At 40.6% G+C, this 26517-nt stretch overlaps 1 protein-coding gene across 4 annotated transcripts in view; it reads right to left on the reverse strand.

Moving 5' to 3' along the window:
- CACNA2D3 (calcium voltage-gated channel auxiliary subunit alpha2delta 3) overlaps nt 1-26517 on the reverse strand; it is an 869947-nt gene that overhangs the window by 477693 nt on the left and 365737 nt on the right. For all 4 annotated transcript variants that reach the window (XM_074957772.1, XM_074957774.1, XM_074957773.1 and 1 more), the window contains one exon: nt 14212-14271. In XM_074957772.1, the coding sequence (XP_074813873.1) occupies nt 14212-14271 (60 nt within the window). The remainder of the gene's footprint in view (nt 1-14211; nt 14272-26517) is intronic.

A 26517-nucleotide genomic window follows, 5' to 3' on the forward strand; every position in this document is an offset into this window, starting at 1 on the left:
CCTATGAATAAGGAAAGCTAAGCTAGTGTGTTTTTTTTTCAAAAGTAAACGGATATGATCAAAATCCTCAGAATTATGATTTTCCTTTGACATCGCTGAAACCAAGGAGAATACGTTTCATGGAAATAGTCAGAGTGATCTTGACGGGGGTAAAAGGGCATGTCTGAAAGTGTCTGATCTGTACTTCTGGCTCCCAATGTGAAATCACACAACATTCTGTGTAGAGCTGCTGTGATTGGTCAGGCAAAGGACACATGACTCTCTGGGGTGGGATCAAATTACTGAAGGACAGGTGAGGGTTTACTGAAGACAGAAAGCCAAATATAGTTAGAAAGGGCTTTCCACAGCCAAGGTGTTCCACTTTTCCTGAGCTGTTTTACTTGTGGATCTCTCTTTCCCTGAGTATTGTTTTCCATTTTCAACCTTCCCATGATCTGACACCAGTAGCTTTATAACAGCATCTTGTGTGGCCATTTCACCAAGGATCATTCCCCCCTCCTCCCCCCCCCCAGTTCTTTAATGTTGTCAATCACAGCATTGCTATGATCACAAATTGGTTGTCCTGTAACCACGTCTATTGTGCACATCTTCTCTAGTTCTTTTTCAGTGTGTTTCACCTCTACTTGCTTTGAAAATCAGCACAATTACTTTTTCTGACACATATGACATTTTCAAGCTTGGTACGTTTCCCAGGAATGCTGCAGTGCTTTATCACATCTTCCCCCCACAGTTTCTTCTTTGTTTCCTGAACCCATTTTTTTTCTGTCAGAGTTGCTAAGACTGTGTTTCCTTCTAGCTGTGGTGCTTTTTTGTTTTTCTTTTTTTAAATCTCATTTCTTTTTAACTTGCATTTGTAGGCTGCCCATTGTTAATCTCTCTGGGGTTTCCTAATTAAACGTATGTCAGGCAGTTTCGTTCACTGTTTTATATACAGTCTTCTGATTTGGAGTCAACCCTCATGTCATCTGCTTATCTCCAGTGAGGTGCAGGAGGGAATTTATTTGGTGCTCGCTCACCTCTTACTGACAAGTCCTAGCGCAACACAAAGCAGCTCAAAATGGCTTATCCATTTTAGCCACCCTGAATGATCAGCAAAAGTAAAGCTTTATTAAGGAACTTTTGGAGAAGTGTCAATGCCCTTGGAAAACAATGTCTGTGCCTTTACAAATTCTTTGGCTACTTTCTTTCTGCTGCTTCTTCAGCCTTTTTCCTGACCCCCACATTCCTCTGAATCCTTACCTATTGTGGCCTATCCACAATAGCTCCTTTCACCCAACTGATATTCTTCTGCACCCCTGTCATAAATAGAAAGGGAAGGGTAAAGCCCTTTAAAATCCCTCCTGGCCAGAGGAAATCTCCTCTCACCTGTAAAGGGTTAAGAAGCTAAAGGTAACCTCGCTGGCACCTGACCAAAATGACCAATGAGGAGACAAGATACTTTCAAAAGCTGGTAGGAGGGAGAGAAACAAAGGGTTTGTGTGTCTGTCTACATTTTGTCTTTGCCGGGGATAGACCAGGAATGAAGCCTTAGAACTTTTAGTAAGTAATCTAGCTAGGTATGTGTTAGATTATGATTTCTTTAAATGGCTGAGAAAAGAATTGTGCTGAATAGAATAACTATTTCTGTCTGTGTATCTTTTTTGTAACTTAAGGGTTTTGCCTAGAGGGGTTCTCTATGTTTTGAATCTAATTACCCTGTAAGGTATTTACCATCCTGATTTTACAGGGGGGATTTCTTATTTCTAATTCTATTTTTATTAAAAGTCTTCTTGTAAGAAAACTGAATGTTTTTTCATTGTTCTCAGATCCAGGGGTTTGGATCTGTGGTCACCTATGCAAATTGGTGAGGCTTTTTATCCAACATTTCCCAGGAAAGGGAGGGTGCAAGTGTTGGGAGGATTGTTCATTGTTCTTAAGATCCAAGGGTCTGGGTCTGTAGTCACCTAGGCAAACTGGTGAGGCTTTTTACCAAACCTTGTCCAGGAAGTAGGGTGCAAGGTTTTTGGGAAGTATTTTGGGGGGAAAGACGTGTCCAAACAGCTCTTCCCCAGTAACCAGTATTTGTTTGGTGGTGGTAGCGGCCAATCCAAGGACAAAAGGGTGGAATATTTTGTACCTTGGGGAAGTTTTGACCTAAGCTGGTAAAGATAAGCTTAGGAGGTTTTTCATGCAGGTCCCCACATCTGTACCCTAGAGTTCAGAGTGGGGGAGGAACCTTGACAACCCCCATCTTTTTGTCTCCCTGCTGCTATTCTGCAGGCTGTGTCCTGCTTCTCACATTCCCCTGCCCATTAACCACACAATCGAGGAGATGGCCATCTCCCCAGAAGGCAGTCTGGCTTTAGTATCATTGAAAAGCATGTGAGGTGCTGGCTCTTTTTATTAGGGACTAGGATTGCCAATTTTATACTCACACAAAACTGAACACCCTTGCTCCGCCCCCTGCCCCACCCCTTCTCCGAGGACCCACCCCCACTCCCTCCATCACTCGCTTTCCTCATCCTCACTCACTCTGTCATTTTCACTGGGCTAGCTCAGGAGGTTGGGGTGCAGGCTCCAGGGTGGGACTGGGAATGAGGGGTTTGGGGTACAGGAGGGGGCTCCAGGCTGGGGGGCTCAGGGTGGAGGCAGGTGGAGGCTCTGGGGTGGGGCTGAGGGGTTTGGGGTGTAGGAGGGTGCTCTGGGCTGGGACTGGGGGTTCGGAGGGTGGGAGGATCAGGGCTGGGGCAGGGGTTTGGGGTGCATGTGGGGTGAAAGCTCCGGCTGGGGGTGTGGGCTCTGGGGTGGGGCTGAGGGTATGGGCTTTGGGATACAAGAGGATGCTCTGGGCTGGGACTGAGGGGTTTGGAGGGTAGGAGAGGGATCAGGACAGGGGCAGGGGGCTGGGGCGCGGGTGATGTGAGAGCTCTGGCTGCGGGTCCCGCAGCTCCCATTGGCCACGGTTCCCAGCCAATGGGAGCTGCAAAGTTGGTGCTTGGGGTGGGGGCAGCACGTGGAGCCCCCTGGCTGCCCCTATGCATAGGAGCCAGAGAAGGGCATGCCACTGCTTCCAGGAGCTGCAGGGAGCCTGCCTTAGCCCCGCTGTCCTGCTGACCAGACTGTGAACAGCTCGGTCAGTGGTGCTGACCAGAGGCATCAGGGCTCCTTTATGACCAGGTGTTCTGGTCATAAACTGGACACCTGGCAACCCTACTGGGGACACACACATTTCCATATGCAGAGATTGTAAGGAATGGTGGCCATCTTGGCTGAGGGTATTCTGCACTGCTGGAAGTAACTGGCCATTTGAATAAAGGAAATTTCATGAGTTTTGACATCTGCAATCTCAGATTATGTGAGTCATTACTGTAACTCTCAATCCTGTAGGAGACATTTCAACCTCACTTTAGCATTGGTCATATCATTATATTGGGGATGCACTTTAAAAGAACTGTGATTACTTTGTTAAAGCAAACTTGATCTTGGTGCCTATTTTAGTATTGTTGATGAAAAATGGCCCTTTCAACTTGATTTGAGTAGTTCCTTCTTGTACAGTGAAACTGGGTCGCTTGCCCCATGGGCCGGAGAGCCTGGGGTTAAACCAACCCTGATTATGGAATGAGGTCCACCTGAGGGGAATGAGACAATTCCCTGTGGAGAGCAGAAGGGGGAAAACCCAGGTAGGTCCAGCCAAGCTGGTGAACGCTGCATGGAGACAATACTATGACACCAGGGAACTTTTAGGTAAAGCCCAGTGAGTTGAAGGCTGCTGGGAGGGGCTGGAAACCCTGACTGTATTTGGGACTGGACATCAGAGTCCCAGCAAGCGACAGCTCGGAGGACTGGCTGGGAGATTACACTGGAATAGAAGAAGAAAGAGTGAGAGAAAATGCCGGACCAAGTATGGACTTTTTCTTTGTGTTGTTGTAATGGACTTTAGTTTGGGAATCTGGGTTGTTTTAAACCGGTTCTGGTATTAGACTAGTCCCAGGTAGGGGGACTCTTAACCAGAGAAAGCCTCTGAGCTCTTAAGAGGCCTGCAAAACAGGACTAACAGGGACAGGATGCCTGCAAAGGGACCTGCAGTCAGGAGTGGGTGCTCACACTAAGCTGCAGCCCTGTTATGTACAGCTTTATCCTGGTATCTCAACAATGCCAGCTGGTTCATATATGTAAGTGTTCATCTGACCTGTAATAAATTATATAGTTTCTCAAGACATCTCTTTCAAGAGAGGATTCAGTGTTGCCAACTCTCACGATTTTATCAGGAGTCTAACAACAACAATTGGCGTTTTACTAATAGCACTATCTGCTGGAGTACTGTGAACACATGAGAATCTCAGCATGTGTGTGTTTAAAAAGTAAATTTCTCATCCTTATGGCTGTGGAGAATCAGCATGAAAATGTGACCTGAATGCACCCTAGAGGTTCAAATGCCAGAAGGCAAATATATAATATTTTATTTTAAATCTCATGATTTTTTGGGGACTGACTCATGACATTTTAATGTTTAGGGTTTGGCAATAATACAGAACTTCCCCAGGCAACCCTCCAAGACAAAAATACAAAAGACAGGCCCTTAAGAGGTGTGGCCAGCACTCACAATGAGGGACACAGCAAAAGGAGGAGGAAGCATTTTAGGATGACTGAATTAATTGCTGTATCGTACAATTCTATAAACAATCCCATGATTCAGCATTTCTGCAGAATAGTTTACAGCAAATACACCAGGCAATAGCACTATATTTGCATTACATGTAGGTAAAACTGGATTTACAATGAAATGCATAAGCTCATTATAAGGTTCCGTTGACAGGAACAAAAATCGAAAGATAACTGAACACATCCTCTATTTGTATCAATAAGTTAGAGAATTACTGAACACCAAACCATCATTTGTGATATCTATCTTAGTTATCGAGTTCAACCCCTACACACACACACACGATTAGATACTGCACTATGTGTTAAAGGAAGGAGCACATGAAGTCCCTCTCCGGATGCTGTATCCTGGACCTGATTCTGTCCAGGCACCAGAAACTGTTCACTGGTGCTCATGGAAGCACTAGGAGGGGGATCCTGTAAGCATTCTATAGTTCCAAGAAGACAAGGCCTATTGTGTAGGGGGTGTATCCAGCCTCAGAGCTGGCAGAGGATACAGAATATACTACACATGCTAGCAGTGAGTTCATCCTCCCCTTTTTCAAAAGAGAAGCAAACTATTTCTGTCAGTACATTGTAGTTGTAGCCCTGTGTTGATGGGACAGCACTTGAACCCAATGTGCAGAAAGTACTGCTCCCTGGATGTCTTCCCTCATAAAGAGCAAAACTGCATGGAAGTCAAGAACAAAGAACATAATGACAGAGAACCTATTGCTGTGTTTCTGAAAAATATTGCATTGCATCCCTGGCTGTCAGACAATGAATTGAAATATCTGCATTGCTGTATCCCTCTATAAAGTTCAACCCACATTTTCTGAAAAGGAAATAAATGATTAATATGAATGTTAATATAAATAAAATCACTCTGGTACGATGCTTTGGATTAAAGTTGGTTGTTTGTATTCCTGAAATTGAGTGTTGTTAGAAACTCAAAGGAACACAAATTTAAAAGAGGAGAGGAGAAGGAAGTCTGACTGATGATCAAGCTTGATTTAAAAAAAAGATAGCAACTGAAACGCGAATGGAGAACAAAGTAATTTCTCCTAGGAAATAACTAATTGTGCTTTATTTATGTTTGCCCCACACAAATCTCTTTTTGTAGTCAGCTGCTGCAGACATAAAAATCAGATATAAAATCTTGGAAAAGCATCCAAAATTGTTCCATGGTCCCATCTCTCAGCATGCTCTCTCTGATACATAAGCCCTCTCAGGCATGCACTGTGAATGTGATGTAGGGATCTCACTCTGAAGGTTATTTATGTGTTGAGCAACTCTGGAGAATTATCAACTAGTAGCAGTTTGAAATTCACTGCTTCCTTGCTAGCTTAACGGCCATTTATTTTTTCTCATTCTGCCTTACAGCCCCAAGAAGCAAAGAGGAAACAGCGAATAAGCTACATGATTGAAAGGTTTGTTCTTTAGAGCTTAAGTCTGGATGTCAGTTTGCTGCAACTCTAATATAAAAGCAATTTTGAGTCAAACTAAGAAGCCTTGAGCTTGAAGTCAACAGGAGTTTTACTAAATTAAGGACTGCAAAATTTGATCTTTCGTTACGAGTAAGGCAGGTTTGTGAAACAGTTTAACAGAAAAAAATTAAAACAGAATAATATTTTGCTTAACATTGTGATCATTTAAGATAGCAGAGAAGGTGTGCCTTATGCACACGGAAATAGGAATGCAGCCATTATTGTCACTTCTCCTCTATCATCACCATCCTTAAAAGTGCAGGTGGCTTTTTTTAAAAAGTGACATTGTGGGGTTCTACATTTAGTGTGTCTTACTGATTCCTTATCAATTTTGCTCAATATTTAGATAAGCCCTGCTAGCCTATCCTGGGTTTTTTCTACAATCATTCATCAATAATAAAAATTCTGCAGGCCATGGTAATACTTCTGCAGCCACAGTGTATAACTGAAGGTATAATCTGAACACAAGTGAACCCCACTGAAGGTTAACAGCGCAATATAGATGTAGCTGAGAGAAATCTGGCCTGCAGAATCTTTTCCCCAGTGCTGGATTTGGAGGGCTGGCATTTAGAAAAATATGTTTCTGATTTTTAGAATAAGCACATTTGATAAGGAATCAGTGAGATACAATAAACACTGGACCCCATTTTGCTGTTTTTAGAACCACTTTTTCACGAAGGCATTTAAATGGTTTATCCTGTGAAATGGTGAGCACTTGCAACTCCTGTGTGAATTGTGATGATCAGGACTTCTCAAGGTCAGACTTTAATGTTGTGGGTTTATTACTGACATCTAATAAAATATTAACACTAATGGATTATAAAATCTAGTCACTAAGTGCATCATTTCAAAATTACTGAGATAATGAATGTGTGAATAGACTTTTCCAAGTTCACTAATATTAAAATAATGCACATGATTTGAATAAGTATTTAACAAGATGGTATACTGTAGGTATCCCCAATTATCTTTCATCCTATTATTTTCCAGTAACTTATCTAAGTTTCTACAGTCTAATACATTACATGTTAATTAAATACCTAAAAACTGCAACATAAATGCATCAATAAAAATATTATTAATTTGTTATCAGGGGATATGTGGTACATCCCTTCCCTCAGCAATTCATGCTCAGGAAAGAAAAAATCCAGGGTAGAGACAGCCAGAGAATCATGCCAGCAGAAGCAGATGCTGCAGGGACCTGCAAAATCTTTGGACACTGGTAATGTCATCAGTCTGAAAGTGTGTTTACTCAAAACCCCTTCTGGCCACTCTCACACAATCACTTCACTCCCAGGGCTTGTCTACATTACAGACGTTACAACAGCACAGCTATGGTACTGCAGTGCCATAGTTTAGACACCTGCTACAGCGAAGGAACGGGTTTTGCCATTACTGTAGTTAATCTACCCCCTCAAGACTCTGTAACTAGGTCGACAGAAGAATTCTTCCATTTACCAAGCGGTATCTATATCAGGCTTAGGTCAACTTAACTACATAGCTGAGGAGTGTGAACTTTTCACACCCCTGAATGACAGAGCGAGGCTGACCTAAATTTTAGGTGCAGACCAGGCCTCACTCGCATGTCCTCCCTACTCCATTCCTTCCTCTCCTCCCCACCCCCAGCCTCCCTACATCTTACCCTTCCTTTATCTTTCCATGTAGCTGATCCCCTCCTAACGAAACCTAATTTCTTTTTAAATTGTGGAATTAACACAATTCTTGGAAATCATCACTTTGTTCACTCTGTTTGAATGCTCTGTCCCTTTTGTCTATTTAGATTGTAAGCTCTTTGGGACAGGAATTGTCTCTTACTCTGTATTTGTACAGTACTATAAGGTAGGGCCCAACAAGGCCCCCATCTCAGCTGTGGTCACCGGACACTAGTGTAGCACGGACATTCTAATATTTATTTATTTAAACATACACAGATGTCAGTTAACCAAACATGAACATTAATTTTGTTCTCTAATGTGGGTTAAATAGTAGAAAATTCCATTTTGCCTATTTTTTTTAAAACCAATCCCTGGGAGCTATGGGATTGGTGGTATCGGTCCAGGTTCTCATGGGCAAGCATCCACACCACAAATTGATGACCTTGTTGGCAGCCTCAGCAGACAGACTGAGGGGGCCACTGAGACTTAGGTTTTGTCTACACTACCAAGTTTTGTCACCAAAAACTGCCTTTTGGTGACAAAACAGTCAGAGCGTACACACGGCAATGCGACTTTTGTCGGGAAAATGCCCGGTTTTGGCGACAAAAAGCTTCCACCCCTGCGAGAGACTTTTTTCTTTTCCCCTCCCTTTATTGTCAACAAAGAGCCAGTGTAGACACTGCTATTTGTTTTGTCGACAGAACTGGCTTCCGCCAGTATCCCACAATGCCTGCCTTGATCACTCTGCTCAGTGTTTTGATCTCTGCTGCCCAGGAGGCATGCGCCCCTCCCCTTTCAAAGCTCCGGGAAGTATCTGACAACTGAGCGTGCTGCTCCCTTTGGGGAACAAAGAGCAAATCATTGGAATGCTCCTGTTCTGCCCTGCACTAGGAACACAGCAGCCGGCAGACTGCTGTCGCAGGGAGGGTGGGAGGAGAGACTGCTGCGCAGCTTTGACATTCCTCAGCTCAGAGAGCTCACAGAGCTCCTGATGATGCCGCGCCCGGCAGCTGAGGCGGCTGTGGGAGAACTCGGAGGGAATCCTCCCAAGATGCGCAGCGATCAGCTCCGCCTTCCCACAACACTGCACTGTGGGATACATGCTCACAGTGCATTGCTCACACTGTCGATGATGGTGCCCACGATGTGGACACGATCTGTCGACAGCGGGAGCAAGTATGAACACCCTTTGGCGATTTTTGTTTTGTCGACTTTTGGGTGTCGACATTCATTTTGTCGACAAAACTTAGTAGTGTAGACAAAGCCTAAACTATACTCTCACTTCTTATAGATGGTCCCTCCAGTCAGAGTGGAGGATCACTGGCGGGGCAGTTTGTGGAGAAGTTTGTATCGCCATTCCAGTACTATGAAACAGGTACTTTCTGTAAGTACAAGAAACTCCCAAAGGGGATAGGGAATTGGAGGAGGAGGAGGAGGAGGAGGAGGATCAATTTCAGTTCCACTGAGAAACTTTACTTCAGTTGCTTTTATTGCTACAATTCCTACTCTTTCTTTGGGTCTAAAACCAATTATTTTTACCTCTGCCAGACATACATTTAGGTTAAGATTTTCAAAAGAGAGTCTCAAGTAAAGCTCCTAAATCCACATTTATGCCCCACATTTAGTGGCTCGATTTTCAAAGATATTGGGGCTATGTCTACACTACCGTGATAAGTCGACCTATGCTATGCAATTCCAGCTACGTTATTCACGTAATGTCATCAGTCTGAAAGTCTGTTTACGTTATTCACGTAGCTGGAGTCAATGTACCTTAGGTTGAGTTACCGCGGGGTCTACACCATGGGGGGGGGTCAACGGGAGAAAAATCTCCCGTCGACTTACCTTACTCTTCTCGTTGGGGGTAGAGTACAGAGGTCGACTGGAGAGCAATCTGCTGTCAATTTGGCAGGTCTTCACTAGACCCGCTAAATCACCCACCAGTGGATCGATCTCAGAGTCTCGATCCTGGCTGTAGCGTGGACCTGCCTTAAGACCCAGCAGCTTCCACTGGAGTCAATAGCAAAATGCCCATCAACTTCAGTGGCAGCAATACTAGGACTTCATATTGCAAAACAGGAGGAAACTGCACACTAGGCCAAGTTCCTCCTATTCTCCAATCATCTCTTGCCATTTTTGATTTCCAACCACACCTTTGTACAGCATCTGTGGAAGTTCCATCTTATATGGTATTTCACATGGTGGCAGAATGTAAAAAAGAGAAATAACTGAAGTAGCTCACTTATTTATACAACTGGGAAACCCTCAGATATGTGCCCATATGATGGATAGAGTTTTCCAAAGACACAAAGGGCAGTTAGGCACCCAATTCCCAGTGAAAGAAAACAGGAGTACCAACACCATTCCTCTTTCTCAAGGATGTATCATATATTGCAAACTTTCAAGGGTTAAGAATTTGTCACAATGTAAAAAGTACCCTAACCATGTAACACTGACTTAGAAAAGCTTCAGCCTATCGCCCTATTTTTTTTTCTGAGCATAGAATGTATGGGGGATGGACAGCTCAGTTGTTTAGGGGCGAGGGATAGCTCAGTGGTTTGAGCATTGGCCTGCTAAACCCAGGGTTGTGAGTTCAATCCTTGAGGGGGCCATTTAGAGACCTGGGGCAAAAATTGGGGATTGGTCCTGCTTTGAGCAGGGGGTTGGACTAGATGATCTCCTGAGGTCCCTTCCAACCCTGATATTCTATGAATGTAGGAGTTCACTAGAAGTATTGAAGACTTTATTAAAAATACAGGATATTACATATCTGACAGCTACTGAAGAAGAGACAAACAAGGTGGGTGAGGTAATATCTTTTATTGGACCAACTTCTGTTGGTGAAAGAGACAAGCTTTTGAGCTCACATTGTTAAGATACAAAGAAAATCAGAGTGTACTATAAATCTCACAAAAAAATGCTCACATACTAAAATGGTGGCTGCAATATAATACTGTGATGCAGAAAATTTTGTCAGCTGAGTGAGTGGTTTGGATAAGCACCCGCTAATCACATCACTAAATGTTTGAAGTGGCCCATCATTTGTATGCAACTGCAGTAGTAATTACATAGAGCCATAAGTTAGATTTTAGAAGTCAATTTTGGGAAGTTTTAAATTATACAAACTGACCATTTTCCAAAGGTTTGGAGAGATTACTATGGGGCAGGATGGTGGGAGGATCTGTGCTAAGTAGGCTGAGAGGAAAAGTTTGGACTCCTAGGGAAAATGAGTCCCAGCCAGGCCTTCCCCATTCTCCATTGAGGGACCCCAGTTGGACAGACGTTCCCCAGCTCAGGGCCCTGTTGTAAGGCTTGAACCAGCAGAATCCAGAATGGTGCTTCAATCATTCTTTCCCAGGAGTTCTGCATTTTAAGAAATTTATACTCCAAGCACGAGTACTAAGCAATTTAGTCATTAGAATGTTGGATTTCAGTCAAGAGGAATGATTTTGTTATATGGTTATTTACAATTTCTTTGCAACAGATTATCTCCTTATGATGAGTGAACTACTATCCTCTCTTTTTCCCCTCTCTCCTTAGAAGCACAAGTCTCCTGCAGGTAAGTTAGAGAGCTGTTTCACAACTACAGTACTTAAAAACCCTCAGCATCCTGGGATAACCTCCCTGTGGCAATGCAGAAGAGCCTGTCTCTATATTGCTTTCTCTGCCATTTTAAATTGTAAGCTCGAGTTGTTTTATACAGAGGCAAGCACACTGTCAGTGTTCAATAAATAAAAATACTTACCCCTACTTTATAAAAGTCATCTAGAGATGATGAGCAAACTCATAAGTCTATAGAAATATTGTCAAAGCAACTACACTTAAGGGTAAGAACATGGATTGATTTTATTTACACAAATATTCCTGTTGTGTGAAATATGTGAAATATTTATTCAAATGTAAGCAAACTTGACAAACACTCCTTGATACCATATTATAAGCATAACTTTGAAATCCTATACACTGGTGGGAAAAGTACTGTTTTGGCTTAGAACTTGAAATCCAGATGTTTAGAAGTTCATCTACCCCCAACTTGCTACAACTGCAGCTCTTGGTTCACATTCCTGTAGAAACAGAGAACGTCTCAAGGCCAAATACAGCCAGTTAAAGCTTTAAATTCAGATATGCCTGAGGTAGAGCTCTGTTATTAATCAAACATGCAGTATTTGATGCTGGTGAGTTAGACAATCATATCACTCGGTTTGATTTATTTCTTTCAAATAATGGACATTTTTATTTATGTCTCTTACTGAAGATGTTTTTGTTGTTAACTTCGACAGATTCAGTGTCAGAGATAAACATCTGAATGCTTAGATCATTATAATGCACAATAGTATATTGATTAGAATTCTTATAAGATAACTAAGGATAATACCAATAAAGCTATTCAGAATAAAACCCATAAGGAACTGAATTTGACCCAACAGAAGGATAGAATTTCAGCATTACCAAAGAATTCCAGAGATATAAAAGATGAGCTCTTCCAGCTGTAGTTTCTTAACTTGGTATTTTTCCAGAGAAATAAAAATATTAATATACTTTTATTTTTCCTTTACATCATTTTTATGTAGTGATAGAAGATTGTTCATACTCTCATCAAACCACAGACAATGATTCTGGACCAATAAAAAGTACAAAAACATTTTATCTGCTTTTGCATTTTCAAGAGCAGTGGGGATCAGACAAAGAGCTTAGACTCGTGTTGTGTAGCATACAACTCATTTAAACTTCTTTCACACTGTCTCCCCCATTTAGGCAAGGCATAAGAAGCTTGGCAAATTCCTCTTCCACAGCAAAATTGCAGCAAGATTTCTATCCCCTTCAACTTGAATGAACACTGCCAAATCATTCTGGTCGTTATTTTTATATTGAGCAGATGGTGGTATGAGATTTTGATAAACAACAATAATCTCCCAGAGATTGCAGGGTTGCAGCGGGGTCACCGAAACCAAGATTAACAATTGATTAGCTTTAATGGACCATGGCAGTAATAAACAACAGAGCGCTACACAGAGATTTGATTGTCCTGTTAATGCTGCTGACACAAATGGCTTTTAACTGGCTTCCTAAAAGTGTTTATATCTTCAAAGCCTCAACAAATGAAGGACTTTGTCAAAGTGAGAACCATCCTCAGTGAAGAGGCATTTACTGTATACATTTAAAACAGTCTTCCATAAATGTGCTCCTGATTTATTTAGACAATAGATTCAATTTCTTCCAGGTGTGAAGTTCCTAAAATGAAATGCAGTAGGCCTTCCAAAGGCTGGAGCGCAGTAGAGTTCTCAGCCATTTGAATCCAGATAGATATAACACAAAAAAATTATGCAGAATCATTACTTCTAATGTCAACATTATCTTAATTTCAAAGCTTCCTTATCCTTAACTCTGAAGAGGTCACTCTTAGTATTCTCTTCCTATAACAGATTTATTTTCACAGGGAATCAATTATTCCACACCAGCTTTTTATTATGAAAAAAAGCTGTTTTGACTATAAAGTAACCATGGCAAGTTCTGAAAACAGAACCTACTGAGACAGATTTTAAGCATGGAGAAATGTGTAATCTTCCTCCCTTTTCCTCAAACCTATTTTCCTTAATGTTTACTGCTCAGCATTAAGACAGACAGATTCTTGATGGACACCCATAGAAAATGTTAGAAGACAATCTACATAGCGAGAACCAAACTAAATAATACCTTTGCCTAACACGGCATTCAGTGGACCAAGGAACAGAAATTCATTACAGCCAGGAAGATATTTATTAATTTAAATATTGAAGTACAATACATATTTTATTATTAAGTTAGCTTCTATTATTTTATTGTCTGATGAATTTGTATTCTTATATGCTTTGCCTTATTTTCTTAAAGCTTTTTTAATCTTTTTTTTATCTTGTTTCCCAATTTTTCTCATTTTCTCACTTCCCTTGCATTCTGGACCAGTATGCACAAAAAGGCACTATTTTGATACAATGATGGTGCAGCACTAAAACCTCTGTGTAAAAAAGCCTTGTCTGCACTAACCATGGGTCCAAACACAAACCGTTTGCACAGTCCAATGTCACTCTAATCCCATCACTGTGGGTTACCACCCCATTTGCAAATTCAACTCTCCAAAGAGCAATTCCTTCCCAGTACAGTGCAATTATGCAATATGCTGCTAATTACTGTGTTTAAAAAATCTTGACATAAGTAGTCATAGAGGGAATTTAAATGAAATCTCTAAAAGAGTAAAATCCACCTGCTAGGTCTCCCAAAATGCAAACAAGAAGTGCATAACTTGCCAAAATACTGAGCCAATCTCCCTTAATTCCATTTTCTGTAGTAAGCATTCCTCTATTACTTACATGCCTGGCTTTCCACAGCAGTCCTTGGAGTAAAAATACAAAGCTATTCTATAAGCCTTTATATGTTCTGATAAATGTTTGTTTTTTAAAAAATCAATTTCTAATTACCTGTAAATCAGCATCAAATTCATGTTTCAAGTGAGCATCCTCTGCAGCTTCAACAAGACGCTGGAAAAAGGAGAAAACAGTAAGTACACTGCTGGCATGAACTGATATCTTTAAATCCCAGTGGTTCTTCCAGAATGATTAGAAAACAATTATTAGCAAGTTGGATAACTCATTGTCACCATATGCTATGGTGCTTCACTGACATAAAAAGACACTGAGTCAGATTCTTAAAAGAGTTTAAGACCAGATATTTCAAGTGCTCAGCACCAGCAATTCAAGCCTGATTTTCAAATGAGCTCATCTGTCATTAAAGTGCAAGCAAAAGGCAGATTTTCACAAGTATTTAGCATCCAGCAGCTCCCATTATGACACTTACAGCAAGATTTTTAAGAGGACTCAACATCCACTGTGCTAAACTGTTTTGAAAATATGGCTGCATATTTCAATGCAGAAGAGCTGAGCTCTTTTCAAATCTGGTCCTACACATAAAATTGAAAGGTTTCCACCCCCACCAGGGATGCAGTAGTAATCCTTGATTATAAACAACTGAAATTAAAATGGGATTCTGGAGAACAGTTAAAATATAAGGGATTAAAAAATTAGAGATGAATTTTATTTACCTAGCATGTATTCGGTGTTGTACTGTAATAGGGGCATAATCACAAGATTTCCTATTAAAACAATTAATTTCAATCCATACTCCCAGTACATAGTATCTTCTCAAATGCCACCATAATTAAAAGGAGAAAAAATGTAAAATGTTTCTCTCTTAATGACAAAATTAAAAATTCCCTGTTTTGGGCTTCCTTGTGAGTAATGCCTCAATAATGGAGAAACTTTTACCAAATGTAACCACTGTTTCTTTATTCTTACTCAAAAAATGCAAGACATAATATGGGTTCAATCCAGACATTTTGCTCCACAAAAAGACATAATATTTCTTCCAAAACTATATTTTAGTTTTTTGTACTACTGTAAATTTGACTATTCTTGTTATCCAGACAAGTGCCTGCTTTTTTTATTATTATTTTAAATCCTTCCAGATAAAGGGCTGGATAAATTCATGATCAACAATAACATTTGTCATATAAGCAACAAGAACGGTAATTGAACATCATGCTACAGGGAATAAATTTATCACAATCAAGGCCTAGGAGGGATTCCATCACCCCCTTGATGGAGGGTATACAGGTGTGTATATTTTTGTTTGTTTGTTTTTGCTTTCTTTTAACACATCAAGTATCAGCACTTTCATGTTTTCATGGTAAATGCTATAGAAAAACTCAAAATAGATTAGTTAGCTGCATAGCTCCTACTAACTTTAATAGGAGTCATGAAGCTAAATTTCCATGCATGATTTTGAAAATAATGTACCCCCTAAGGTAGCTGTGTCATATGAAATAACAAGTATTCCTGAACCCTAGCGGATCTTTGAATGCAAAGCCATCTACCATCACAGACAGAAACACAGTATAAATACTTAGACTGAAATAACCAATTGTATAGAATTACTCCAAGTGTAACAAACTTGGCTACAGTAGAACCTCAGAGTTACAAATACCCCAGAATGGGGGTTGTTCATAACTCTGAAATGTTTGTAACTCTGAACAAAACATTTTGGTTGTTCTTTCAAAAGTTTACAGCTGAAAATTGACTTAATACAACTTTGAAACTTTACTATGCAGAAGAAAAATGCTGCTTTTAACCACCTTAATTTAAATGAAACAAGCACAAAAATGGTTTCTTTACCTTATCAAATGTTTTTTAAAACGTTCTTATTTTTTAGTAGTTTACATTTAACAGTACTACACTATATTTGCTTTTTTAAAGTTTTATTTATTTATTTATTTATTTTCTCTGCTGCGACCTGACTGCATAATTCCAGTTCCAAATGAGGTGTGTGGTTGACTGGTCAGTTCATAACTCTGGTGTTTGTAACTCTGAGGTTCTACTGTACATTTAGTTAGCTGAGATACTTTTATACTATATGGAGAATGATACCTATTATAATGCTATTAAAAGCTGATCTTGAAATTCATGGGGGCTATTTCAGTCTACAAATAAATTTGACTACAAATCTTTTATAGGTTTCAGAGTAGCAGCCGTGTTAGTCTGCATTCGCAAAAAGAAAAGGAGTACTTGTGGCACCTTAGAGACTAACCAATTTATTTGAGCATAAGCTTTCGTGAGCTACAGCTCACTTCATTGGATGCATTTATATTTATACTAAAAATACCAAAGAATAAATATGCATTTCGAAGGGCAAACCTCATACCAACTGTAGCATGTTTTAAAAATTAATTATTGCTCCCAGTCTGCTCTGTCACATTAGCAATGTGCTAAAAATCAGTTTAAATTTTTTGGCCTTCTTTTACCAATTAAGAAAGAAAAATATTGTGAGCAAAATAAAAGGCTTAACTCAATAAATTCAAGTAAGTGTGCACCTCCACCCTCTCTTTTAAAAACCAGAATTGGACTACAAAAATGTTTGTTTAGAAGCTTCTTTTTGAGTGTACAGTATAGAAGACCATGACTATGATGGGTATTTTTAATTAAAAACGCAGGCAGTGGAGCAGAAAAGGGGTCAAACAGATACCTTCATACAAGTGAATTTTGGGGCAAAGGGCAGACATCAAGCTTTTTGTTCCTTCCACACTGACGCATTTACTAATTCGGAAATTATTCTAGTATATCATGAGGAATCCAATCCTTGAAAAACATTACCTAGTGGCTATAAAACTGTAATTCATAGTTTTTTATATATATAGTTTCTATTGACCCCCAATGTTCCTAAATTACATTTTTCTCTTCAGTGAAATAAACTGTAGATGAGAAATTACCTAGCTCATGCTTCTGTGGTAATGGTAGAGACAATCTTCTAAAGAGGGAGGCACCAAAATAAAGGGCACTAATTGGTTGGTACCTCCTACTTTTAAATATGGTTTTTTTTATTACTCCATATAAAAATATTGGCACTCCCCCTCCCGAAGTTCCCACAAACAAAGGGTCTCCTCTCACATGGTTAGGGAGGCACTGCACACACCACCCCCACCACCCACTGAGGTAACAAGATGACAAAAGCTTTGTAAAAAGAATGTAATAAATACAAACATACACCGCATGTTCAGTACAATACTCCCCAATACATTTATTGTAATATTTCTCAGTACTAGCATAGAGGAGACCAGGAAATCTGGAGAGAGATGTGGAAAAGGTAAACTAGTAATGAGGTAAGACCATACAATAACATATTACTAGATCTATGCAGATTAAATCATAATGAACAAATTCTATACAAATGAATCATTTTTCATAAAAGTCTCCAAAGGAATGAAGCATTAAGGAAATGAGGACCTGAGACAAAAATATAAAAACCATATGTAACACTACAACATTTTTATGATAATGCCCCATTTTAAAACATTTTCATGACAAAATACTTTATCTCAGAATGATTTCTGAGCACTCAGTGATTAGTAATGTTCACCTAATGGTTAATAATGACATGCTTATATATCTATATATATAGACACCAATATATTTTCATTAGAGTAAATATGCTCTAAATGTAGTGCTGTAGCCAATAAATGCTTACTAACTCTTCACTATTCTGAAGGAAATCTTTAGTTATCTATATCGATTTGCACTGAGTGAATTACACACTTGGAAGTAAAATATTTAAGGACATATACTTTAACTGCATGTTTAATCCTATATGTGTGCACACATATAAATGAAAACATGTGCACACAGACTGAAGGCCGTACATAATCCATGGATAAATGACAATTTGCACCTCTCATAGTACCCTTCAATTTAAGAAGTCAGTTAATTAATCAATCCTCAACACTCCAAAAGTTACAAAGTTATTTGTCTACTATCCCACGGTACAGCACTGATAGAGCTGGGATAAGAAGCCAGGAGTCCTGGCACTATCAGCCTCAAAGACTAACATGGTCACTAAAATGCAATTCTAGTGTTGGTTTTCTGAACAGTATTAGAATTATAGACTATTTACCACCAGGGGACATGGTGGGTAAGGTCTCTCTAGTATCCTGGGACTGACATGGCTACAACTACACTACGTGTTTATCACAGGCACATACAGAGAAGAGAGTGAAAGAGAGAGAATGCCTCAATTTCCTCTCCACCCCACAATTCCTAGGAAGGTGCCATCACAGCCATGATGTATTAAACCCGTACCTTTTATTCCATAATCTGATAGAATCTACTGATATAAACCTGTTGATATGTGTGGTCCTTGCACAAAGCTATTATATTAAATAGCTACTTCTGAATTTAAGCGATTTACTGAGGCAGATTTATTTTTAATTAGTTAAAGCTCAATTGCTTCAGATGTGACACGATCAGATTGACCGTCCTGCACCTTTACGCAGTGGGGGCGTGTTTGGCTGGCTGGCTGAGTGAAGGGAACAGTGCTTTGTGGCTGGTGGGGCGGGGGGGAAATGAAAACTGCTGCAGAAAGGGGTTAGCATGGTTGCTGACATCCCTTAGGACTGCGGGGTTTAAAAGGGGTAGGTCGGCCTCTAAAGCCTTTCTTTTTACGTGGACCAAGGCTGAAGCAGGACCCACCCTCCCTCCTTTTTAGGTGGTAAAATACCAGGTTTGGTCAACACCTGCTGTGGGCATTACGCTAGCTGTCCCTTTTTTAGTGGGGCTGGGAAGGAATTTTTCTCTTACCACCATATTGACTTGGATGCAATTTGGGGTTTTTTTGCCTTCTCTACAGCGGGTTTCAGGAAGGGTTTCTGTTCATGCATGGCATGACGGGCGGTAGGCTATATGTCGCAACTCATTATTTATGTGTAGGGCGGATGTCCACTGCGGGTAGTCCATAGGAAAAGTATACAGTGACCGGATAAATGGCCTGGGAAAGGACTTAAAAAGAGATGTTCATTAAAGGAATGAATGGGGGGCGGTTGGGGACTCCTATGAGTGGTATGACAGGGAGCCAACCCCCTATTCTTATAGCCCACCTTAACCCTCCTAAGAGTGGGGTGGATGGTAAGGTCCCGGCAATGGATTTGTTGGATGGACCTGGATGGAAAAAGAAGGGAAGCTGGTAAAAGCCCCCTGGGTAATTATGGAATAAACATGAGGTTACCAGCACCGTACACCATCTGCTGGGTAGTCCCAGACATCTAATAATAAACTAGCAGCCTGATTAAATCCATGTCAAATGTCTCCAGTCCTTATTTCCACGTAGCCAGAGAAGTGCTAATAATGATTATCAGAGTGGCCTTTGTGAATCCCCCCTTCTGCTGCTATGGCAAGTTAGAAGGTGTAGGCCACAAACTTGCAGACTGCAGTTATCAACAAGGGTTGCTGGTTCCTCAGGGATTTGCATAATGCCCTTCCCTCAGCTATTGAATGGTTAAGACACTTAGATTGACATGCTTGACTTGATCATCTATGTAGATGCAATTACAATATATATTTTTACTTGAACTAGGGATGAGGCAAAGTCATTTCCCCTAGTTTTAAACACACAAATGTCAAGGGTTTAAAAATTAAATCAGAATTTGAATAACTTTGTGGGTGTCTTCTAAGTAGGAGAATGAAAAAACAGGAGCAGAAATGGGATAAAGAATAAAAATCCAATGTGAAAACTGGGTGACAAATGGAGCAGAGACTGGACCGCATGAAAAAATAAATGGAGACACAGAGAAAGGGGAAGAAAACAGTTCTAATGAAAACATCAATACATATAATACAGAACACCCACTTGTGCCAACATAGCTTTTGCAGGGGGGAGGGAGGGGCTTCTTCACTCTCTCTGCTCAATCAGGCTTCCCATAGGTTAGAAAAAGGATTCTGTTTATTTTAAACTGACGTGCCTTTGTGGGGAGGCGGGAAACAGATTTCACTAAAATGAAGTGAGTTCACAAAGTAGATTTTAAAAAGCCTTTAAACATAGAGACTACTTCGAGAGGATTTCTGAGCTCCTTAACTATACCGGGATCACCCACCTCTACCTCTAAATGCTAAGTGAAATTATATGTCTTTCTTATCAAATCCTAAAGGAAGAATAGAAAAGAAACAAATCAGCTGTGGAACACAAAGACAGACATATTGCTATGAAATACCTTTTTCTACAAACTATATTGCTATACATTTTAAAGGAAACACACAAAAAAAGGCTCCAATGGGATCATCATAACAATCTAAGTAATACCAAGTGTATTCCATAATTGCTGATCTAATTAAACACAAAATTTTGTCATGAAATAGCTAAGATGTGTTATATAGGTTATATGTGTAGCAAAGACCACAGAAGCAAGGAAATGAAAAGTTAAGCCATCTAATAGCAATATCTTCTATTTCTCCACTCAAAGGCACACACCTTACTACTACCACAATTCTCATCCACCACAACTTTAAAATTCTGCCCTATCCCACCAAAGGATGCCAGCCTTCCACCACCCCCTTTTACCAAATTATCCTTTCCAAACACACCAGACTTTTCCTCAGCCTTCATTTCAGCCTATCAACCACACTAACTTTTCTCTACACTATTAGTTGTATCCACTGGTATACTACGTTGATGTGTTGGTGAGTAGGAAGTGTGATGGAGGGGATGCTGGAAGGCTGTAGTCAGATAAATTGTATGGGTAGCACTCTTAACTGTTTCACAGCTAAGTTTGTGTGTATTAACTTCCTAATTTTTCAAAATATTTAAGCATTACAGGCTCCCTGCATGCAAATCCCCATTTCTCTCTTCACTTCAAGTCCCCCACAACCTCAATATAATAGTCAGTAGCGGTTTTGAACCAATTAACTTTCTATGGTTTATCAAAGCTCTCCCTCCTCCCCCCGCACTGATGAACCAAAGGAAGTTTGTATGCAGTGTTATATCTATGTCAGTCCCAGGATATGAGAGAGACAAGGTGGGTGAGGTAATATTTTTATTGGACCAACTTCTGTTGAAGAGAGAGACAAGCTTTCGAGACGTACAGAGCTCTTTCTCAGGTCTGGGAAAGGCACTCAGGCTATGTCTACACTAGAGACCTTACAGCAGCATATCTTTACCAATGCAGCTGTGCTGCTATAAGATCTCGTGTATCCCCTCTCATGTAGGGCTCTCCCGTCAACATAATTAAACCACTCCCAATAAGTAGCGGTAATTACGTCGGCAGGAGAAGCTCTCCTGCCAGCATAACGCAATGCACACTATCATTTATGCTGGCAAAACTTATGTTGCTCAGGGGTAGTGTAGCCATGGCCTCAGTCTCACAGCTAAATACAAAGTTGAACAGACAGTTTAGCATAAGTAGTTAGCACATATTGTAAGGGACCACTTAAGTTGAAGTGGCCTGTTAACACCCCTTGAGTCATAGGACAAAAAAGGAGGGGGGGCATTAATGGGTTAGAAGGGGCGCCCCAGAACAAGGGCCATGGTCCCATGGCTCTCCCACTTTTTGAAAGTGGAGGTCCACTTTTCACCATAGGCCTCTCCCCCGCCCCTCCTCTTCCCCCTGAGGCCCTGCCCCCTGGCCAAGCCCCCAGATCATGTCACTGTCCCCTGGGCCTCCTGCCTCAGGCAGATGGAAGGTCTACAGCTCCCCACAGCTGCTTGGGCAGCTCTTACTATGGCCAGACTGCGGCTCCGAGGCCCTGCCTCCTGGCCAGAACAGAGTCAGGGTAAGAGCTGCCCGGGCAGCTGTGGGGAGCCATGGACCCTCCACCTGCGCTGAGCGGCAAACCAGGGGCAAGGACACAAGCCTGGGGCAACTCTCAGCCCCTATCTTGGGCAGGTGGAGGGGCCCGGGCTCCCCAGTCCCACTCTGGCTTCTGGCCTGGCTGGGGATGGGGCCATGGAGGACACAGGGCCCCTTGGATCCCCCACTTTTGAGAAGGCACCACCGCCCCCGAGGGTTAGATTGTTGTAATAAACTCTAAATCCAGTATCTTTATTAAGACCGTGATTTTTAGTGTCTGGCAAAGTTACAAATTTAAGCTTCCAGGCTTGTCTTTTGAAAGTGTTGTGCAGGCTTCCTTTGAGGATGAGGACTGATAGGTCAGATACAGAGTCATCGCTTTGTGAAAAGTGTTCACCCACAGGTGATAGGAAAATGATGAGACAAAAGCACCCTGTGTGAGTTCATTCCAGGGAGTAGTGATTGTCTGGTTTCACCCACGTAGTTGTATTGGGGTATTTAGTGCACTGGATGAGGTAGACCACATGTTGTGATAGGCATGTGTAGGATCCTGGCAAGCCCTGGCACAAATTAAGCACTGAAGATTTCTAACCACAGAGTGAAGTTCTGGAACAGCCTTCCAAGGGGGGGAGTGGGGGGAAAAAAACCTAAATGGTTTCAAGATTGAGCTTGGTAAGTTTATGGAGGGGACGGTATGAGGAGGCTGCCTACAATGGCATGTAGCTGATCTGTGACAGAAATATCTCCAATGGCTGGTGAGGGGACACTAGAAGCAGTTCAGATTTCAGGTAATCTGAGCTCCTGCACATTGCAGACCACAGAACCTCACCCACCCACTCCTGTAATACACCCATAATCTCTGGCTGATTTAGGGGAGGGTCCAGAGTTACTACAGAGAATTCTTTCCCAGGTGTCTGGCTGGTGGGTCTTGCTCACATGCTCAGGCTCTAATGGATCACTGTATTTAGGGTTGGGAAGGAATTTCCCCCCAGATCAGATTGGTAGAGACCTGGGGGCAGGGGTAGGGGGGGGAGGGGAGGGTTCGCCACCCTCTGCAGCATGGGGCACTGGTCACTTGCAGGTTTAAACTAGTGTAAATGGCGGATTCTCTGTAACTTGAAGTCTAAATCATTATTTGAGGACATCAGTAACTCAGAGGTTCTGTAGCCTGCAATGTGCAGGAGGTCAGAGTAGAGGATCATGATGGCCCCTTCTGACCTTAAAGTATGAGAATCTAGGAGAGCCATCAGTAGTACTATTTATGACATACAATAGCACAACTGATTTCCTTATGACTGATACCAAACATTAGTACTATCCTGCTTCCGAAATATGTTAGTTAGGCAGATGGTACCCAGTAATACTCATTGATGCAAAGGCAAGAGCATGATCCTCTAATGCTAAAATGCCTAAAAAATGGAGTTATTATGATGAACTTTTATCATCTTGTATTGATTCATGATTGACAGCTTTTCAGATTTAGCTTGGTTGCAGGACAGACGCTTATAAAAAAGGATAAAGAACTTGGACTTCTAAAGGCTGAACAAACAAGTGGGAAATATAAAAAGATTATATTGTAATGAGTTACATGTTGCATAACAGTAGTTGAGATAATTATGGTGTAATTAGATGTGTTCTTGACCTAACTCGGTCGATATCCACTGAGTATATTGTGTCTGAGGACCAATTTGGGGTGAAAGGGAGAAGAGGAAGAAGGAAAGACAACAGATTTGTCTCTTATTGAGTACTTGTGTGTTCAGTGCTGCACAAAACATCCGTAACACAGTGGGCCAAATCAGGTCCAGCCAAGCTACACTGAGCATAGGGCAAGAGGGGGTACTGCATTACATATGGTTTTATGCTACCTTTTGGCTCCCTGTTCCTGGGGCTAGCCAGGGACCAATTTAACTGCAGGCATAACTTACAGCACAGCTGCTTCATCAGAGTGCAGCAGTGCTCCAGCCATGATCCCTTCCATAGTAAAACCTCCTCTTTGGGGAGCTGGGAGGTAGGTGGCAGATAATTACTATACCAGCTCTGACCCACCCAGGGATTAGATTACCCCAAGGGTGGAGAAGGCTCAGGAGACCAGTGCAGATACTTTTACTTCCTTTTTGAGCCATCAATCAGCCTAAAGGGACATAACAGAGCTGAGGATCAAACCCTCATATTCCATTTGCAATTCACCACTTGAGTGTTGCTTCCGTACTCCACATGACCAGAACAATTTAATTCCATATTCACAATGACTTACAGTGCACCCTCTAATCATATTTAGATGTCCCCATGTAAACGAACCTCTAAGAAAATAGACCTGGCATGCTGTATATTATTAACCTACAGTTGCCATTGTGATCCCCCTGCATGCCGCCCAATAAAACCTAGCAATCAATAAATACACCTGCTCTATATACCCAATTTAAAAACATATTCTATTTAACTTCACTAAGTAACACTGGAATCAAAAATTGCTCTGTGAAAATTAACCTAATTAAACATGTGTCCCAATAATTAAGTACCATTTAGCTGTAAAGACTGAGAAATCCACTTAATTGAATAGATTTACACAATGTTGTCTGGTTTAGGTTTGGATTCTTTGAAAGGGCATTTCAGTGTCTTGACAGTATAATGCAAATGCCTTTATGTGTGCTCCCTTTTATTACTAAGACATTGAATTCAACCTGTAGAAAGGCTTAAATAATAGAATCCAAAGTGATTATGATGCATGAATAAGAAGTTTATTCACTCACTATCTGGCATATTTTCTTTCTTTGAAGTTGATTTTATACAAGGCTATCAGCAATGCGCCAGAAAGAAATGTAATAAATGGTATTGCAAATTTAGCATTAACACCACCAGGGGGCAATAATGCCTGTGCAAAAGTATTCAGGTAACTTTTTATGAGACCCTTCCAAAGTCCAGTCTTGTTTTTATACTAGACCAAACCTTGTGACTTTGTGAAATTCTCATCCATTGGCTACTAGAATGTGTAAATCTGCTGGGCAATTTAAATCTCTCTTAAAGACTTATTATTTGACTTGGCTTTTAATTAGAATCTTTTATGCTCCTTTAGCAGCTACAACCCATTTCAGATTAACTAGCTGAATTACAAAGTGATTTACAACAAATGTCATGAAAAACCTAAATAAATAATATTGAAATAAAAATAAGTTAAACAAACAATATTATTTTCCCACTGACTCTTATTTCTGCTGCAGGAATGTAGTGATTATTTTTATTGCATTTGGATTCTAAGACAACTAAAAACTTAAATACATTCAACACTAATTAAGCAGTCGTCATGCCTCCTGGGAAAATAATCACCAAATTAAGGGGAAAAGAATGGTTTTAGATAGCATTTTTTAAGAGTTCACAATAAGTTCTCACCAATTAGCTGTTATCTATAGATGGTACAACATATAATACACAGAAAACAACCTGCATTAATTATATCTTTCATGACAATAAAAGGCACAATAAAGCAATGGAAAGACTGATGACCACTAGTTTCAGAGATTTTTGAGGAGAACAATGTAGCATTTTTTCTAGTAAAAAACAACAAAAGACCCTGATCCTAAAATATTTGTACTGCAGAATCCACAGGGAACAATATTGTACCAAAAAGCATTATGAATAGTGTTCAGCATAGTAAAAACCTTTATCACCTATCACTTACCATTATAAAATAACACACCTTTAAACATTACCTAACTAATCCTCACTGCAGCCCTGTGAGGTAGGTAAACATAATTATCCCCATTTTACAAATGGAGAGAGTATGCCATAGTGGTAAAATGACTTGCCCAAGTCCATAGAGCGAGTTAGTATCAAAATCTGTATTAGAACCTAGGAGTTCCCATTTCCCTTTGATTGGCAATAGATAAATATGATACAGTGTTTGTCAGTAAATGAGGGGCTTGATCCAAAGCCCACTGAAATCAATGGACAGATTCCATTGGATTAGGCCCTAGATGAGAATTTCTATGAAAAGTGATGTCTCCCTGTTCTAGTTGGAAAATTGTGAGGATGCAACCAGTATCTATGTAGGTTATAAAAAGATAAAGACCTATTCCAAAATTAGAGGATTCTAACTTAGGGAAAGTCTTTGTCAGAAATCTGATGGAGTTTTATTATGATAGCATCTTCAAATTCACGTTAATTAAAAGGGGGTACTAGTATCTATTTCAGTTAAACCTTTGTGATAATCAGGATCCAGACACTCCACTATGAAGTAGCTTTCAAAGCTGCCAAGAAGAGAGCATACACTTGCCTTCCAATGTAAACAGTGGATATGTTCTTCCTGCATTTTGAAAGAGAATGAGAGGACAAATAGAAATGAGATGGAGCTGCAAAATTCAGAGCTGGATTTTGAGCACCTCAAGCCCCACCCACATTTTAGGGATGTTCGAACTAAAAATGCTGGCTCATGCCCATCTCTAAAATAAAAGCCCTTATTATTTCTGTCAAGGTTTTCTTCCCCACTCTGAACTCTAGGGTACAGATGTGGGGACCTGCATGAAAGACCCTTACCTGAAAGACCTTACCTGATCACTCTGGTTACAGTGTGTATGGTAACACCCATTGTTTCATGTTCTCTATGTATATAAATCTCCCCACTGTATTTTCC

Source organism: Natator depressus, chromosome 7, assembly GCF_965152275.1.
Source record: "Natator depressus isolate rNatDep1 chromosome 7, rNatDep2.hap1, whole genome shotgun sequence".
In the NCBI taxonomy this organism is placed as follows: Eukaryota; Metazoa; Chordata; order Testudines; family Cheloniidae; genus Natator; species Natator depressus.